This window comes from Lycorma delicatula, chromosome 6 (genome assembly GCF_047948215.1).
Source record: "Lycorma delicatula isolate Av1 chromosome 6, ASM4794821v1, whole genome shotgun sequence".
Classification (NCBI taxonomy): Eukaryota; Metazoa; Arthropoda; class Insecta; order Hemiptera; family Fulgoridae; genus Lycorma; species Lycorma delicatula.
Window position 1 is genome coordinate 133,694,956 of NC_134460.1, and position 20,661 is coordinate 133,715,616.

At 29.7% G+C, this 20,661-nt stretch overlaps 1 protein-coding gene and 1 long non-coding RNA gene across 2 annotated transcripts in view; one reads left to right on the plus strand and one right to left on the minus strand.

The window, feature by feature from the left end:
- The window catches only part of LOC142326246 (tRNA dimethylallyltransferase), a 272,507-nt gene that overhangs the window by 154,822 nt on the left and 97,024 nt on the right, over nucleotides 1-20,661 (plus strand). The window contains exon 2 of the mRNA XM_075368557.1: nucleotides 4,289-4,421. Coding sequence (XP_075224672.1) covers nucleotides 4,289-4,421 — 133 coding nt within the window. The remainder of the gene's footprint in view (nucleotides 1-4,288; nucleotides 4,422-20,661) is intronic.
- The window catches only part of LOC142326249 (uncharacterized), a 65,571-nt gene that overhangs the window by 29,305 nt on the left and 15,605 nt on the right, over nucleotides 1-20,661 (minus strand). The gene's annotated exons all lie outside the window — the stretch shown is intronic.

Consider the following 20,661-nt stretch of genomic DNA (forward strand, 5'->3'; position numbering starts at 1 on the left):
ATGATAATGTCATTCAATTAGGTTTTTTGTATTTTATTATTAAGAAATTCGTATGTGTTGATCTCAGTTATGAGACCGTAATAAAAGAAATGCATATATATATATATAGCCCTTTTGTTCTATTTAAATTTGTTTCTCTCGTACATAAGAGGAACTGTTCCTGTTACCAATTGCGTGAATGAATTTCATTTCAATCGCGTTATAAGTTCTCTACAACCATTAAACGCTTGAAATAATTTTCCTCCTGTTTAAATTTTGTTTTCTGTTCATAGATTATTGCCTATATCATTTATCTACGAGAGGTTGTAACTAAAGTAAAGACCTTTTCAGTGTAAAAAATGTTATTTTAAAAACTTTATAAATATATTTTATTTCTCTTAATTTACATACCTTATACTACTTCTCTATATAATCGCCACATAAATTAAGACATTTATTGTTGCGATACACCGGTGTCATACCCTCGTCGTATTCTTTTGCCGGCAGTCCAATTACCCACTGATTAACAGCATTTTTAAGTTCATCATCACCCGTGAATTGCTTACCACTCAAAAATTCCCTAAATCCGGACTATATGGTGGGTGACCGTAAAATTCCTATCCAGATGTTCTCAGTAAATTACGTGCCGGACCCGCAAATGTGAACGTGCATTATCGTGCAGTAGGACGACGCCGTCGGTCAGCCGCCCATGTCGCTGATTTTGATTGGCGCGCCATAACTTATGTAGAGTTTCGCAGTAGGCTTCTGCATTTATAGTCGTTCCACGAGGCATGAAATCAATTGGCAGTGTGCCAAACCCATCCCAAAAGATTGTGACCATCAGTTTGCGTACAAATGGCTGTGGCTTGACCTTTGTTGGTGTGGTTGGTGATTGAGGGTGATGACGTGATTCACATGACTGCCGTTTTCTCTCTGGCGTGTAATACGAAATCCGTCCTTCATCGTCGGTAAAAATTGAATTAAGGAACTCATCACCTTTTTATGTGTAGCGCATCAAAAATTCCAATGCAAATCCCATTCGGATTTTTTGTGACGTTCCGTTAAGACGTGCGGCACCCAACGTGCACAAACCTTTTTCTGACCCCTAAATGGTCATAAACAAACCGATAACAGCTCCTTGAAACATCAGGAAAAAAAGGGCTAGATTGGAAATCGTTGAGCGACGATCTTTTCTGATTTCATCATCGACGCGTTTCAAGTCCTCAGTGATTGTCGAGGGCCTCCCCGAACGTTCTTGGACGTGCATATTAAGTCTGTTATTTCTAAATCATTCACACCATTTTTGGACGTTTCTTTTAATTCATTACATTATCACCGTACACAGCAACCAACGGCCTATGAATTTCAGCCGGCTTAACCTTTTGATGGTTTAAAAAATGTATGACTCCACGTATTTTAGTCAGCGGCAACATAGATTTTCCTGTTAACTTTATAACGTAATAACTCATACGTAATCAAAGCTACTTCTTTCTTTGTCCTGTTTAGCGTCCGGTAATTACAGTTCAGATAAAATACTTCAACCCACCGGGTTGGTTTAGTGGTTAACGCGTCTTCCCAAATCAGCTGATTTGGAAGTCGAGAGTTACAGCGTTCAAGTCCTAGTAAAGCCAGATATTTTACATGGATTTGAATACTAGAGCGTGGATACCTCTAGAGCGTGAATACTAGAGCGTGGTGTTCTTTGGTGGTTGGGTTTCAATTAACCACATATCTCAGGAATGGTCGAACTGAGAATGTCTCATACATATCATCCTCAATCATCCTCTGAAGAATTATCTAAACGGTAGTTACCGGAGGCTAAACAGGAAAAAGAAAGAAAAGATAAAATATTCAGAGGATGAATGAGAATGATATGTATGATATGTAAATGAAGTGTAGTCTTGTACAGTCTCAGTTCGACCATTCCTGAGATTTATGTTTAATTGAAACCCAACCACCAAAGAACACCGGTATCCACGATCTAGTATTCAAATCCATGTAAAAATAACTGGCTTTACTAGGACTTGAACGTTGGAACTCTCGACTTCCAAATCAGCTGGTTTGGGAAGACGCGTTCATCACTAGACGAACCCGGTGAGTCAATCAAAGATACTACAACGGGACAACTTTCAGAAACAATGCAGTATGTACATTATTAGCGTGGACATGAACGACCATGTTCGCCAACCTTAAGGAGAGAAATTTCCCAGCGGTCTTTACTTTAGAAATATCCCTTGTATTTTCCCATTTTTGTTACCATAATCCAATTATAATTTTATTTATTTAAATAAAATATTTTTAATATTTATTATTAATGATTGATTATTTTCATACCCAGTAATATAATTTTTTCGCTGAATTTTGGAATTCATGCAAATTTTATTGCTACTAACTTTATGTACTCAGTAATATATTCTCTAATTACTTCTAGGAATAAACTTGTCCATCGTACTGAAAGTTTTAACTCGATTAAGTGTTACCGGTTTTCATTTCCTATAAAATTAATTTCTTCTTTAGGTAGGGAATAATTCCATTTTATTCCGTTCTTCTCCGTTCAGTTTTAATCATAAAAATGTGTTTTGAGATATTTTGCTTCTCTCAATCATTGAAAAATTATTATTGAATGTAATAAAATTAGAGAATTATAGCATCCTTTGCCTTCTAGATTAAATGTAACTAAGCTTACTATTTTTTATATACTGTATATTTTCTATAACCGTTAATCTAATTCGATGAATTATATTCATAATAACAATGTTCTAAGTACTAACTAAAAGTTATTTGAACTACAAAGTGTGAATTGTCCAACATTAAGTTATAAATACTTAAATAAACATTAATGATTTTCCACCGTTATAACTGACTGACAGAAATTTAAACACAACCTTTTTTAGTCAATTAAATACTTAAATAAACATTAACGATTTTCCACCGTTATAATTGACTGACAGAAATTTAAACACAACCTTTTTTAGTCAATTAAATACTTAAATAAACATTAACGATTTTCCACCGTTATAATTGACTGACAGAAATTTAAACACAACCTTTTTTAGTCAATTTAATCATCTTTATTTTCTGCATAATCGACTAATACTGTAATATCTATAATTTGTGAAAAGAGTCGCTTCCATATGGGACAATTTCAGCTGTACCCATGTACCCCTACCTTATCTAACCTACTGGTCACAATTATAAACATCTTTTTACCTGTAATTCATTCTTCCTAAAAATTTTTAGAAATTCAGTTAGATAGATTCCTCAATCTTTAATCAGATACATACCTGAAATGCTTTGTCATAAGGCTGGAAGGAAAAAGTGGATTTACCAAGGGCGTCAACTAGGAACAAAAACAGTAAATTCATTATCCTCAGATAATTATATTACATCCAATTTCCTTGTAATAATTGGATACTTTTTTATCCATAATCCTGAAAATTTCTGAAACAAACATTGTTTTAAATATTTATTGTGGCAAATATGTCGGCTAAAACTAGAATTCGTAAAGATTTTGCGTCAATATTTTTGTACATGGGTACGTAAGTCATATACCAATTTTCTGTTAATTCTTAGTGCAGATTTCTAAGGTTGAAAAATATTCCTGTAATGTTAATTTAAAAAAAATATTGTTCACTTCTTCAAAATCGATTAATGAAAAAACAGAACTGATTTTTACATGAAAGCTTCATTTAAGATAACAAATATGTTAGATACAATTTATTTTAATTAGTAATTTAAAAAAAAAATATCTGTTACGATTTTATACAGACATGTGCGCCCACACACACACACACACACACACACACACACACACACACACACACACACACACACACACACACACACACACACACACACACACACACACACACACACACACACACACACACACACACAGAGGCCAAGCTATAATTAATTGGAAGCAATGTAGTGTGTTAATACTATGTTGGGGTAATGCAATCTTATTAAGGACCAACAGTATAGTTTTCAGTTATTTCGTAAACTTAGTTAGTCAAACTCAGACAAACCATGCTAATTGAATTCTAAGATGGCAAACTTTGACATCCAGATATCGCTTTCCTCAGTCAAATAACATAAAGAACTAATTTCCTTATTAGAAATATTTTAATTACACATTTCATTTGTGTTTATGATTGAAAGTTAGTTATATGTATTAAATTGTATTATCCATTTAGTCAGGATATTATAAGTTATTAAAATGTAATTAATATTATTTCATAATCAAAGAATAGTTATTTTGTTTGTTTTCTGGAATGCCTAACTAAATATTTTATTTATCTCTTAATAGGTCACTTGAAGTATGGACGCTTACAGGACGTAGACATAGCGATATATTAAATGAACAACGAAGTCAAGGTTCTTTACTTGGCGGTCCTCTTAGATTTGAAAATACCATCATATTTTGGTTAACAGCTGATAAAGTAAGTAATAGATTTTTTTTTGTGGGTGTTTATTTTTGTTGTTTTTATGTATATGTCTTAGACAAATTGAAAAAAAAAATGAGGCTTATTGCAATGCGCCCGGTTAATTGGAAAATTAATTATAATATGTTTGCATTATTGTTTATAATTATAAATATAATCTAACCAAACTTAACCTACTCTCGCTTCGCTCGCTAATCTTCATAGTGAGCGAAGTGAGCGTCGATTAACTTTGGTTAGATTATATTTATAATTTCCAATAAGCCGGGCGCATTGCAATAAGCCTGATTTCAATTCGCCTATAACATATTTATATTATATGAATATATAATGTACATACATATATATATTTTGTTAATTTTTTGAAATGAATGTAATGTAAATTATCTGCTTCAGAAAATTTTAGCTTAGAAAGTATCATTTCTCTTACAAACTACGTTATATGTTCCATGATCGAAATGGTTGCTGACACTTGACATAAGACACTAGTCGCTTCCGAAAATGGTATAATATTTCCAAGAATAACAAGTTATCCATGTTTACATGGAAAGGTGAGGGATGAATTCTACATCATAGGACATTCTTTTATTGATCGGAATATATTGTTGCGTATCAGAATGTTATGCCAATTAAAACGCAGGTGATATTTAATCCTACAGATAACACCTTCATTTGGGATTGGAAGTATATTGTATCAATATTTTCAGACATACCGATTTTGTTTTCTGGAACTACTAGATCAGATCTTTAACATTCAACATAGCCATAAGAAAAACTTAGATTGTATTCACCACAAATATATGTCTCTTTAGGAAATTGTGCATTATACCCACTACCTTCACTGAGTAGAGTACGTAAACTTCCCGACTCCAAGCTCAAGTTCAAGAAAAGTTGCGATATGAAACGGAAAGTGGACAGGGGAATCGTACGACTGCGTATTATTTTAATTATAAAAAATAGTCATATTCAGTAGCATACTTGTCCGTTAGTAACGCTATGACTACGAAGAAAGCTCTAGTAAAATATTAATAGCAAATGCATTACCCCAACATAGTATTAACACACTACATTGCTTCCAATTAATTATAGCTTGGCCTTTGTGTGTGTATAAAATCGTAACAGCTATTTTTTTTTTAAATTACCTGCTAAAATAAATGGTATCTAACATATTTGTTATCTTCAATGAAGCTTTTATTGAAATAAAACAAAAAAATCACTTATAAAGAGATTAAAGGGTAATTTTCTAATGAATAGTTTTAAATAATTATTAATTATAATGTTTCGTTTTGTTAATACTAATACATATGGCTTTTTGGAAATTTCAGTTTTTAATATATCACAGAAAACTCTGTTTTTCAAAATGTTTTGTACGATTAGTTTTTGTAAAATAAGAAACTCATTGCTGAAATATACTTTGGCGTACGTAACATACCTTACCGGCGTAATAATGAGAATGTACTGTAAGTAGTTACGCGAATAATAAAAATAGATATCAGTAGAAATTAAATTTAAGTATTGTAAATATATTTTTATAATTTTAATTAATTGTACCGATTACTTTTTATTTTTAATGTCTATTTTTTTTACTCGTATTCGTATTTCTGATGTTAACTTTTTTCTTCACGATGATTTTAATGAATGTAACTATCAACTCGGCGTTGTTGTTTGTTAAGACTTTTAACTTTCTTGTTGCACGTATTAATTCATTAGATAATATTTTATTGTGAGATGTAATTTACTTATTTGGCCTTGTATTAGTAGTCGTTCATATTTTTTTCAGATGTTCTTCTAACGATAGGCTGCATGCCGTGATTCAAGGATTTATCCTTTATTTTTCTTTATTATTTTATATTTTATGTTGCTAGAAAGTGTGGGAATCAGATGTATAATTATTTAATTTAAAAAAGAAGGAAAAATGTTTATTTTTATTAATAAACATGTTTTGTTTTTATTATTGATGTGAGTATTCCCATAAATTATTATTAATTAATTATGTATTTATTTATTTATTTTTTCAAAAATAAAGTGATTCACGATGAATGTAACAAACTTTCAGGACATATTCCAGTGATGAAAATATCTCTTTGATTTCTGCGCCTTCGGTAAAATTAAACCAGCCTAATTCTTAGCCCAGATTAGGTAGTTGTATTTAAAATCCGACCTAAAAAATAGAAAAAAATAGTTACCAGAAATGTAATTTTAGAAATTTTTGAGAAATCTGGGATGAAAGACAAAAGATTGGAAACGAAAATTACACCATTTTATGTTTTGTGTAAAATAACTTCATTAAATCAGTAATAAACATATAAAATTTTTAGACAAAACTTGTAGAAAGTTTGATTTTGTGTAGACTGTTATGAATAAAATCTCAGAAATTAAATAAAAACAAAAATTTCGAAGTTTATTAAAAACGAAACATATCAAAATATAGTAGATAACTTTGTATTAAACATAATAAAATTTTTAACATTACAAAACAAAACAAAACAAAATAATTAAATATTTTAGAAAAATATACAATCTAGATTTAAAAGAAAGAAGAATCAATCAAACAACGCATGAATAAAACAGTTTATTAGAATTTTTAAAGATGATTAAAAATTAATTTCGCTTTGGGAAAATTCTAATTTGGTTTTTCCTTAATATCTCGAAACTGGATGAACCGAATTGGTTGAAATTTAGCACGATATTTTTGTATATGAAACATTGAGATACCATTTAATTTTGGTCACAATTGGTTAAGGAACACCTTATGGCGGGTCCCGGATCTCATAATTTTTACTCAAAGGTTAGGTACATTTTTTTTCACATAATTTAATGCTCTTTAGGTAGCTTAAGATACTTTTTGATGGTATTTACACCCGTAAAGGAGTGGACGAAAAAATTTTTTGTCTCCGTTTCTTTACTTAAAGTCACATTTTTTTTACTAATTAAGTAATTATGTTACATTAGTATGTCACTTCGATATGCATTAGTGAAATTTCACTCAGTTATGTGTGAAAATAAGCCTAATGTTTTTGTTTTTTTTGTCAGTTATGTTTTGCTTGATATGTTCAGACTGATTAACTGATATTATGAAATTCGTACGATGACTTCTAAATGTGGGTCATAAATGCCATATTTAATTTTGATTACAGTTGATCAAGAGGGTGGGAATATATAGTTATTTCAGTCTCGTATCACAAAATTTTACTGAAACACTAGTCATTTGTTTACATCATTTTTTACCTGCGTAATTATAGACTTTAATATTCAATTTAACTTTTGTCCTAAGTAGTAGTCTGTCAAAGGTTGAAGCCCTCTATGGCCAGAGTTGCAGAATTTTTCAAGAAAAGCCGGTAAATTTATACAATTCTTTACTGGCTTATTTTATTTACGTCGGAAGTTTTGTAATTGTAAAATTTTTGGTAGCCTAAGTTTCCAATTTGTTTCGATTTAAATAAGAAAATTCAAGTTAATTATTAAAAATGTTGTGTTGAATAGAACTTTTCAACACACTAGTTGGTTAAGCAGACTTGCAGGAATTTCACATATGTTGTTTTTCATTATTTCTTGTAATCGAAATGGATTTTTCAAGGAAATTTTTGACGAGTATTCCTTAAACGTTGGATCACGAAATTCTTAAATTGGAACCACCTGAAGGGGGTGGGGAGATACGGTCACTACTGGTCCCGTGTATAATCATTTATATGATATATGTATAAAAATATTTCTGTTCGCTGTTATATCATTTACTTTATAATATTTATTTATTTTGTTTTTACTTTTATGTTGTTCTTGTTTATGTTGTGTTTTTTTGAAATCAACTCGTCTGTAAAATTTTTATTTTTATTGTTTTAACTTCGGTGCATTATTGATTTTTATTTACTTGATAACTGATTTACTTACATATTGTTCATAGTTGTATAAGAAAGCATTACAGCTCATGAATGTTATGAACTTTATTATTAAGAGGAAGTTTCATGTTATATATTCTTTAATATTTTATCTTAAACAGCTTCTAATATACTTTTTAATTTTGATATTTACTACTGTTAGAACTTATTGCTTATTTGATTTTCATTTTAAAAGAAATTATGTGTTAAATATAAATAAAAAGTATATATATATATATATATATATATATATATATATATATATATATCTTAGTAATATAATTATCCAGAAATAAATGAAAAGATTTATTATGCCTATAATTTATCGATAATTTCTATATTTAGTGGATTACTTCATTACAGTGATAAAAATTATATGTATATAATCCATATATACATACATTTCAAGTACTTTATTTGCTGATTTTTTTTTGCTAGACCAAAGAAGATGAGTTCTTAAATTTTTGTAAAAAAGAATTTTTGAGGACATTCTCTTTCATGGAGCGTATTTTTTTATAAAAATCATAAATTTTTTCACCTGAAGTATCTCTACTTAAAAAAAAGTATCTGACTTTCTTTTCTGATTAACTACACAATTGGCAAATGAGATCTCTAAAAAAATTCCCATAATTTTAAGTTGTTTTTGTTTAATGAAATCCTTATACCAATGAAAAACCTAATCACTTTTGCCCAGTTGGATAAGAAACTTGTCATTTCCTAAGGATCATCTTAACTAAGATTCCTTAAAAACCTGTTAAATCCTAAATATGTTTTTTTTTTGTGTATATCCCAGTTATTATTAAATATATTGTGTGTATTAACGCTGTTAATCGATTCGATTTCTCTCATGTATTTTTTTTTTTTTTTTATAGAATTAATTTCTGAAAAATAGTTAGTTATATTAATGAAAAAAGAAGGAAACTGTGGATTTAATTCAAGGACTGAATTTTTCTTTATCATATTGAATTTATATTTATATGTTACTTTGTGGTTTCCTATCATGGTATAGTAAACATCGCATTCAGTCACATAATTACCACTACAGGAAATTAGTCTATCCGTTTTCAAGATAATCTTTAAGTAATTAAATAGAAATAAGTACCTATTACATAGTATAAATCAAGTTGATTGCAGGTTGTGAAGTCATTTTAACGATTTAAAATTAATGGAAGTAGAATTAACTTAAATTGCCTTAATAAACCAACCTAATTGCCTTATTTTTATAAGTTTCAGAATTTTTTATTTGTATGGAATGATTATAATTATTATTATTCATATACGGAAAACCTATAAAAGTTTTTAAAGTAAATATTTAAACGGTTTGATCGTTTTTATAGTGTAAAACCAAATTTAAAAAAAAAATTTAATTTTATGAATCAGGTATTTGTAAATAATTAATTTTTCCTCTTCAATGATCTACTAGTCTTATTATAATTTGACGGACAAATATACTATCCTAGCTAAACGAAAACAAGCCTATGTACTGTGCTATTCATTATACTACCCTTTTCGTTACATTTCACTCCATCATCCACCATATGTTTATTTGTTCAGTAATAAAAGAAAATTAATTTTAAAAATCTAGACACAAATTTAAGTTATTAACTTTTTTCAGTTTATTCTATCAGTTATGAGAAAATTTATTACGTTTATAGTACATTTCTTTTATTTTTTTTATATATTCGTACATATTTATTTTGAATATTATTTTTCAAAAGCATTTATTTACAAGTTATATAAAAGTTATTAGTATAGTATAAAAGCATTTTGTACAGAGACTCATGATTATAAACAATGATAATGCATTTATTTATTGATAGTTTATTATTTAGTTACGTCTTAATTACTTAAATTTAGTCTACCCATTCGCATTTTTAATAATAGAATTTAGTTTCATTTTTGGCACCTCTTGTAACTGTAATCAGGATGTGTTACGTTTTTACATAATAAATATTTACATATTGTTTGTTATTTTTTGTTGTTTTCGTCAGTTATTTTTATGGTTTTAGGAAGTGTAAAAAAAAAATTATTATTTTACTGGTTTTGTGATTTTTATTATTATTATTAGTGACAGTTTTTTTCTGTTGTTATGATTGAATTTAATTCCGTACTTAAGAATAAAAATTTCTTAGTCAGGCATGTGAAATTGTCAATAATATTTTTGATTTCATGAAGAAAGAAGCTCCAAATATATAAACATAAACAGACTAGAAGTTTTTAATTACCATCAAAAAATTTGGAGAAAGAACTTCTGCTACTTGTTGGACATCAAGATCATAGATTCAAAAACTTCGAAAAGAAATAAAAGTGATTCTTCAATCAATGAATATCTTGATCATGTTTGTTCAGCACACCGAAGAAGTATAAACAACGTTCAACTACCTGTCAATAGATAGGATAGATTTTTTTTATTCTTATAAAGGCGATGTAAAAGAACAGTTAACGACTTTCACGCAAAGAAGAAGGAATTGTCTAGCTTAACAAAGTTGCTTCAAAAACTTTATATTGCTGTTGATTTTAAAAGCAGAAAACTTATTTAGCAGTTATTCTCGAAAAGTTTGGTTTCAAGTAGTTATGAATGAAAATAACAGGAAATTTTTATTCAGTATTTTATGATATCCGATATTGGATGGAAGAGAGTTGAATATTTAGAGCCAATTATTAATTACAGAAAAGCTAATGCCCCATTGTTTTTCTGGACGAATCGTATTTTTTAACTTCTCATTCGACGATAAAGCCATGGTCTGATGATGGCAGCGAAGGTCTTAAAGTCCCTATTAATAAAAGTAATATTTTAATAGTAACATTGCAGAAACACATTGCAGAAGAGAAATACTGGATTCATTCTCTCAAACACCATGTTAATTTGGAAAGTCAGTTCAATTAGTGGTGGTTATCCTAACAACATGAATGCAAATAATTTTATGAAATGGGCATCTGAGAGATGAATTTCCAATCTTCCTTTGCAGTCAGTACTAGTTTTTGATAATACTTCATACAACTCATTAGTTGATTAAGCTCCGAATTCTAACTTTTAAGAATAATGACATGATGCCTGACTGGAAAAGAACCACGTTCCATTTACCTCGTCAATGCTTCAAAAACATTTGTATAAATTAATTAAGTTACATTAATCTACGAGAAGGCGGTATCACATTGGTTAACTTTTAGAAAAAACATTGATATAGGTCTCGTAGAATTCCGGCTTACCACCCCGATTTGAATTCAATCGAGAGTGTATAATTTACTGTGAGAAGGCCATGTAACTAGTAATAATACAACATTTTTTTTTTTTTTTATGTTAATTAGTTTATAATATTCGGTTATTGACTGAGAAAAAAAGTTAGAGACGACTGGAAAAATTATTGCGAAAAAGGATAAAAATGAAGCTAATTATTTAAAACTTGAACTGTTAGTAGATGAAATGACAAAATACAAGAGTATTTATTTTACTTGTTTAGTCTGATAGTAATAGTGAGACTGACTGTTCTGACAAGTATAGTTAATTTGCAGAAGAGTTGATGCTGTTGGAAATTTAAGTAAGTTTTTTTGTTATTAACAATTAATTAAGAATAAAGAACCGTTAAAGTTACATTAATGTAATATATACAGGGTGTCCCATATAAAACGCAACCCAACCTTATATTGGTAGGTATTGAAATGATAAAAAGGCATGTGTAAATGTAAATGTAATTTTTATTATTACCATCCATTACCTTACATTTAGAGTAAATGTTGGAAGTGGCCGCAATCTTCTTGAATACAAGCTTCAATTCTTTTTACAGCGTCTCTTGCAACTTTTTTCAAAGTTTGTGGCTAGATATTTAATACAGCTAGTTCAATATTGACTTTCAATTGTTCAAGTGTTCGTGGTTTGTTGCTGTAGGCTTTTTCTTTGAGGTAACCCCGTAGAAAAAAATCCGTCGCAGTCAAATCTGGAGATCTTGGTGGCCACAAGCCTCGACCGATAACACGATTATCAAAGAATTCCTCAACGAAATCAGAAGTTGAACCTGCGTAGTGCGATGTCGCACCGTCATGTTGTAGCCAGCAGTGTCGTCTGTCTTCCTCTTCCAAGAGTGCAATGAACTGAAATAAAATATCCTGATATCGTTCTACATTAATGGTGTACTCGAAAAAAATAGGACCGATTATTTTCTTCCGCGATATCGCACACCACACGCCCAACTTCTGCGGGTGTAATTGTTTTCGTGATAAACGTGGTGATTTTCAGCACTCTAAATTCTACTGTTCTGGCTGTTTACGTCGCCATCCAAATGAAACCGTGCTTCATCTGTGAAAAATAACGAATCCATAACATAATTCCCTCACGCAGAAATCGACGGAACCATTGACAATATTGTAGCCGTTTTTCTTTGTCGGGCTCAAGAAGTCGATGAACAGTTTGAATACGATAAGGTCGTAATTGTAATTGTTTGGTCGCCCGATGAACAGTTGATTTAGACAAATTAATTTCAGCAGACAAACGTCTGATCGATTTATTTGGCGAGGCGAGTAATCGGTCTTTGATTTCAGTGACTGTATCTGTATTCAACGCTGACGCAGATCTTTTGTGTTCCTTGTTATTAACAGAACCGGTCTCTCTAAATTTTGCAACTAACCTTAATACTGATGTTTTGTTAGGAGCTGGTTTATCTGAGTACTTATGGCGAAACAAATCTTGCACTGCAACCACTGATTTCGTACTGAAGTACGACTCAACAGTGAAAACACGTTCATCTAGCGAAAACACCATCTTGTCTCAAGCAATACACTGAACGTTATGATTGCATTGTTGTTACTATCGGTAGTGTTATACTGCGTCGCCGCGATGTTCAGATTTTGGACGAGTCCATTTCAGTAACGAGTAGGGGAGTAAGCTTGACTTTTGAAATTTCATGGATGAGTGATGATGGGTTGCGTTTTACATGGGACTCCCTATATATAAAATAATTAAGAATTTTTTAAATGTATTGTTTCTAATAATTAGAATCGCGTTTTAAAGAAGTTAAACTAGCACAAAAAAAAAGCCTAACAATTTTAACCCGTTTGAAAAACCGTTCAAACGGGTCTGTCCTGTTAAACTGTTTTTCTGTTAAGTGTTGTAGCTGATAACTGCTTTCAGTAACACATTTAGCAAGATAAAAAATGAAATAAGTTATGTGATTTTATTAAGAAATTATTTTCAACTTTTACTATATCTTCTAATTATTATTATTATTATTGAAATAAATATGTTAATATGATTACTATTAATATAAAAATCTGTGGCGGAGATAAATTATCTCCTACTGTTTAGGGGTTACTTATTCTCATATTAAAAAAAATAATAATAATTTTATAGAGTTGGGGAATAGATTAAATTTTTCTAAAAATTTCATTTATAGGTTCAGCATAACAAATTTGTTTAAGTTTTTTCTAAATATAACACCCTTAGATCTAAGCTATCTGTAAATTTAAGTCTATATTGAAGTCCCTTTCAATAGAGGCTAAGATAAGAAAAATAAAATTTTCAAAAAAATTTCTGCATTTTAGTTCCGGAATCTGTAATTTACAAATATTGTAGACATAGCTTATATACGAAGTATAAACATTAAAAATATTCTTGAAGGATATTTAAATCGAAGCAAGATAGAGCAAAAGAACAGAAAACATATATTTCAGTTTTACGAGGTGCGAATTGAATTTTTTGAAAAAACGTTTTTAAATTATTTATATATCTATTGTAGGTACGAAATTTCCCAAAGTAAAGTTTTCTCTAAAGTAACTCTGAACTGTTTTTTCGCGACATTCCCCCACTCCTTTAACGAATTAAAAAAAAAAATTAGTGTGTTTGTGTGATAGAAATATTTGAGCCAAATTTGAAGAAAATCGGTTGAATCAATACTGAGATATAAAGCCGAAAGCAGTGTGACACACGTATGTACTTACATAGATATGTTTTTTGATCTATTTGGACACTAAAACGTAAAGATTTGCATAAAAACTGTATCCCATTTTTGAAATTGGGGAAAGTATAATAGTCATCATATTTTCTGTTTAATATAACATTCTAGTTATTCACCGGGAAAGTAATAAGGAAGGTTTTTAAAAGTTTAACAAAGTGCCATGTACCAATATTACTAGGATATTGGTACTGTTATTATTTTACTAGATAGGATTGTTATTCAATTACTTGCATAGAGATAATGTTTTTATATCGAGTAGTAAGTTGTCTCGCTTCATAAATTTATATATTTATCCGGTACACTGTACAAGTTTTCTAATTCAAGGGCTGTTATTGCGTCAGGCGGAACTGATTGTATTCTTGAACTGAGTTATTCTTGTTAATCAAGAATCAACGTCCTTGTTTCAAAAAATTGTCTTATTGATCCCTTGTTACAGGGGATACTGTATTTATTAATATTATTTTAGCTTTTATAAATTAAAATGTAGTTTATATAAGGTTTATTTCTTAGATCATCATAATTTGTACACTTTTTGTAAAGTAATTTAAAAAAATTCACGGCTTAATTTTCTAAGTGAAATTTGCTTCAGATGATTTTTTTTAGATTATGATCCATTTCCTTCCTCAATGATATCGCTGAGCGTTGTCTGCAATACCTTTGAGTATAAAATCGGATCACACTATCAAAAAGTTTCTCCTTTTTTTAAGAATTAAAATAATTATTCACTTACTGAACTTTGTTCAAATGTTTAGTTTATATCTACATAATTGAAAGAATATTGCATTTTGTTTATTTAAATATAATTAATTCTTCTTGCAAATTATTAATGTAATACTGAAATTCTTTCATTTGGTAGAACATCCTATATTTAACCGCTGTTAATTACTTTATGAAATAATTAATATTTAATTTTCTAAAATATATGGTTTATCCATTTATTTAGGTTATTTATTCATTAAATATTATTTCCTGTTTGTAGTATTTTATCTTAGTGTACACATGTGAGAGGGAAAAAGAAATGTATCTAACTTTCCGCCTAATATAAGTATTTTTTCCAGGCATTATATAACATTCGCATGTTAGAATATTTTATTCGAATTGATAGTTTAGTGTTCATTACTAGTGTTACAATTACCTTGAAGTGATATTTATTGCTTGAAACTATGAAATAGATTATATTTTTATCGCATTTATTATTATTTACCGTTGTTTTCTAATATAATAAATATATAAACAACTTATGTGAAACGTTACACGATTATCTGGTTTTATATGTACGGTGCATTAGGGAATTGTATTTGAGAGACACGTGTAGGCGAACACCTGTACACGTGTTACAGTGGCATTTAGCCAAGTGTGCCACAGCTAAACTACCTCTCCTTTACTTTTGCTACCATTCTCTGCTATGCCCCTTATCTCAGCGCCTTCTAATTTTAAGCTTGTCATATGTTATTACAGGTTCTTTATTTAGCCGTTTTTACTACTACTATCGATACGCCGCGGCATCGTCCCAGAGAGCACATCAAAATCTTCCTCGTTTTAATGTGTTTCGTCATTATTGCTAGTAAAGCCGGTGACGTCATTTTATTTGAACTTTGCCTTCTTAAGTCTCCTTGTAATGACAGGAGTATATTTTAGCCAAGTTATTTTTTCCATGCTGCACTTTGTGTTACTCATCGCCACTACTTATTTTAATATTAATATAAGTTTAAATAGAAATGTATTTATAATAAATAACTTGGACTACGTTATATTCATTTTATATTTGTAAAATTATTACTTGCACGTATACTAATTAATATGTAAAATAAAATTTTGGTTTTCAAGTACAACCTTTTTCGTTTCCGGTTTATCAAATACAAAAAAAAACTCGGATATGAAAAAATTCAAAGAAGATTATCTTTATGATTAATCAGTGCATTCGAAAAGTCGTTGGATACCAACGAATAAAATTTTATTATTTTTAATTACAAAAACTTATGTTTTGCTTCGTTTTTTATATCCCTTTATAAAATATGAAAGATTTTTTATCACTATTTTTTTTCATTTTAAATTCAAGACATTTGTTTGATCAAAAGGAGGGTTGGATTTAACAAAAATCGTAGTATGCCCCTATTTTTGAAAAAAAATTTTTATTTATCGGTTTTTTTAAACAAATTATCAATTTTCTGTAATCAGTCTCATCGATCAACTGAAAGAAGCGGAAATGATTATGCCTGTTGCCAAGAAAGTGATACCATACCTCCATAACTAAAACAAGGCATAGATACTCTTGCGAGATCTTTATAGATTGGATTATATCAAGAGTTTTTTTTTGCCTTTTTAGTTTACTATATAATTTTTTATTGGTATCATCAAATCAAAGGGTATTGCGGTTGACCAAAATTAGAAAAATTAATCCTCAGGTACAAAAAAATTCAAAAGATTTATTAAAAAAAAAAAAACCCGAATCGTGTATTAGAGTATACATACGTGTAAGGAGATTACTTCCATCGTCTTTTATTGCTTCTGTTTATTTTTAATACGTATAATTAATTTGTAAATGGCTGTCGTTCTAAAAGTAAGGTGCGTAGTGAATACAGGAACTATAATATTTTCCCCTCAGTTCATTCATATAACTATCTTTTTTTTTGTTTGTTTAACCTCCGGGTCCGCAGTCAAGCAATTGTTTCCGCAGAGGATGAGATGAATGTTTTGTAGCGTATGTGAAAAGTGCCATGCCAGACCGGGATTCGAACCCAGGACCTCCGAGTGAAAGGCCGAGACCTACCATTCGTGCCACGGAGGCCGACTCGTATAACTATCTAATTTGTTTTATTTTATCGATTTTTCTTAATTAATAGGTCTTTTATTTATTATATATTTATTTATATGCCTATTTATTTCCTACCATTTTATATTGTTATCTACTTACTATTCTGTGTAAAGTAGGCTATAATCTGTTTATTTAAATAAAAGAAACAAAAAAAGTAAAGATTTAAAAACAGCATGAATTAATAATACATAAATAAAACAATGAGACAAAGATCCAAAAGAAAGAGTAAAATATATAAAATCAACTGTCTCAAGTTAACTGTAATATACCATTATTGTTTATAATTATGCTACTTTTTTATTTGTAATCGATGTATGGTAGCCATACCTTAATATTCAATGTGTATGGAGAGATCAGTGGCCAAGAAAGCAGTGCCCTTTTAATACTTATTTAAAGCACGAACTGATTTATAGCTGATGCGGCCTGAAAATGAAGTTTAAAGTTATACGTTACAGGTTTTTTATTACTGGGTTATTAAAAGCGTTAGAAAACTACAGCTGATTTCCAAGGAATGTTTTCTTTCTTCACTTTTTTGTACGTATTTTTATAACGTAATTTTGAATACTTTTTTTATAACATTGATAAAATATTCCGAAGGTCATCCATTTGGATCTTTTGGTAGAATTTATTGAAGAAGATAGTATGAAAGGTGTGTACTGTAGTAAAGTGTTATATACATAAAACAAAGTGGGTGTAATAATTTTTTTTTTAATTAAACGATTATCGCAAAATATAAAAGAATGGAGAAATGGATTCTGTAAAATGTAGAAGTGTGTTTTGTAATCTGAATATATTTTTAAATATCTTTTTAAAATATTATACCTTATTATATGGTCTACATTTAGCATGTCTGTAATATTATTTTTTAAACAGTGATTTAAAGATCGAAAAAATACTTTAGTATGTTTGTCAAAATTAAGTATCCTCTTTTTTATCAGTTTTTTTTTAATATTGAAATACTATATATATTTCAGGTTTACCTAATGTTTCGTTTTTTAGTACGGGTTACTGTTTAATGACATTTCTAAGGAATGAATTTAGACAGATGCGACTATATTGTAACATACTTTCATTTAGTTTATACTTTTTATTATTTTTTTGAATTATTTTTATTAACTTTTACTTACATCTCTCTATTGATTATTTTACTTATATTTAAAATTTAAAAGAACATTATATACATCTAATGTTCCTTCACTGATTTCTTATTTATATTTTATTTTTATCGTTTAAAAATAAATGATTTTGATAAATTTATCATTATAATCATTAAAGGGAGAAGAATTTTTAAAGGAGACATGATTATATGTCTATATATCATTTGTAGATTGTCGATGACGTCGACTCTCCCACTTAACCTAAAAGGAATGGGGGTCCAAGGACCGCATGCACAAGAACAAATAACAATGGATATTCGTACATGCAATCGCTATTTCATACATGGAAGTGTAATAAACATGCTTTTGTCCTTTACAGCGAGGACCAACTAAGAGTACAGATAGCAACTAACGAATAGTATGCGGGCAAGATATGTCACATTTCACTGATATCTCTGGGCTGGTTCTTACATTACCATACCGTGCGCAAAGCTGATAACTTTACGTTTCACGTTATGTTATAGATATAATCGGATGATCCATTGTTACAACTATTTTATTTATAAATATTAATAATTATTTGTTGCTATATTAATTATTTAATTAATCAAAATTTATTAAATTTATGCTTCTTATTTACTTATTTCTAATTAAATTATTAATCAATAAAACGCTCTCTTTTATTTTTTTTGTCTTATTTTTTTGTCTTATTTTCGTGATTCTAATATTACTTAATTTAATTACTTTTATATTAATTAAAATGTATTATTTAATTCAACCAAAAAACAATTAAATATTTAAAAGATATGTTAATATAATAAAAAAGAATAAAATATTGTGTATTTGCTGCATAAATTTAAATTTCAGGAAAATTTAAATTGTGATTACATACATAGAAGTGGGGTAAACACGCTTTTATCCTTCAAAATCTGCCTATCCTGTATTTATTCCATTTTAATTTGATTTTTATTAGTTTTATTGTTGCTCAGTAATTTATTTTTAAAGTTTCTGTGGATGTTGTAAGATTCTAGCGATATTGTGCATCGAGTTAATTATTTATTTCATACTTCAGTTAACAATCTTATGTTGAAGAGGTTTTAAAGAAGTTATGTATTAGGTGGCCTACTTGGAACGTTAAATACAATTTAAAATTTTTGTTTGATGTTTAGTTTGAACATTATGGAAAATAACCCTGGCTAGTATTGTTATTATTCGACTATGTTACAGTTGTATCCATGTTGTTCGGTGTGGATTCTTAAACTTTAAAGATGTTAGCTGGTTGAGAGTGACCGGTCCAGAATCTATTTACGGAGGATCCAAATACGGTCCGACGCATCCACATTCAGACTCTTTCCTCTCCCGTCACCCATCTGGTTTCTAACATAGGACACACATTATAGTTTGGCGCTAAAACTTTGTTGGCTCTGGTAAAATTACTAACCAATTTACTATCATAAGAAACTGCAGTTTATAAAAGATAATTTAATAAAACCAGTTTATTTAAATCGCTTTGTAAGATACACTTGAAACATATTTATACAGTAAGCTAAATATATATATTAAATTTTTTGGATTTACATTCAGAAATTGTTCTTTAATAATTTACTATTTAAAAATAATGAAGACTAATTGTTTTGTTATCAGTTTGATGCATTTCTGCATTTTTTCGTTCTTTTTGAATCTTTTAATTTCAATATATCTGTTGTAGCCTAAATTAAGTTTTTTGTTTATATATTCTAACAATTCTCTACTTCTTCAATTTTACCATATATTTTCTTCAATTACTAAATTAATTATCCTGAATGTCTTAATGCATCTTTAATTAAGTACTTCTAGCAATAATTTTCAATAACCATCTGTTTTTATCGATTCGTCTTACCCTTCATTTGAAATTTTGTCAGGTCAGTTAATCTGAAATATTTTTTTTATTATATTATATTTTGAAGGACTATCATTTTACTTACCGTTTTTCCTTTTGTTCATATTTTGTTGCTATGTTATGTTTCACTTCATTTCATTTTAACAATTTTTTCCCCTCTACTTGACGTGCCCTCCCAAGGCCGGACCCGCTTTTCCAGCATAACTCTGCCCTATGGGGGGCTGCCACTGTTTCTAACCACCCGAGTGGCCACACTGGGCACGGCTGTGCCCAGTAGCACCCACGCGGACGGCCGGAATTAGGTCTTCTGCATCACGCCTCTTGTCAGGGTCCCCTCGGAAGGGGGCGTCCACGGGTCTGTGATCTTTTCAGTTGCCGTTGCCTCTAACCATCCGAGTGAACACGCTGAGCTCGGCCATGCCGTTCCCAGCAGGACCACCGGGACGGCTGTGATTAGGTCTTCTCCTTGCCTCGCTTCTATTGACGAGGAGTATCCCCATTGGGTCTTTGGTCTTTTGCAATCCTTCTGCCTTACCCAATTACTCCTCTTCCCTTCCAGACTCTTTTCTGCCACCATCTTCCTCGTATTGTAGTTCTTCAAAAACCTTTGTTCTCAGAACACCACT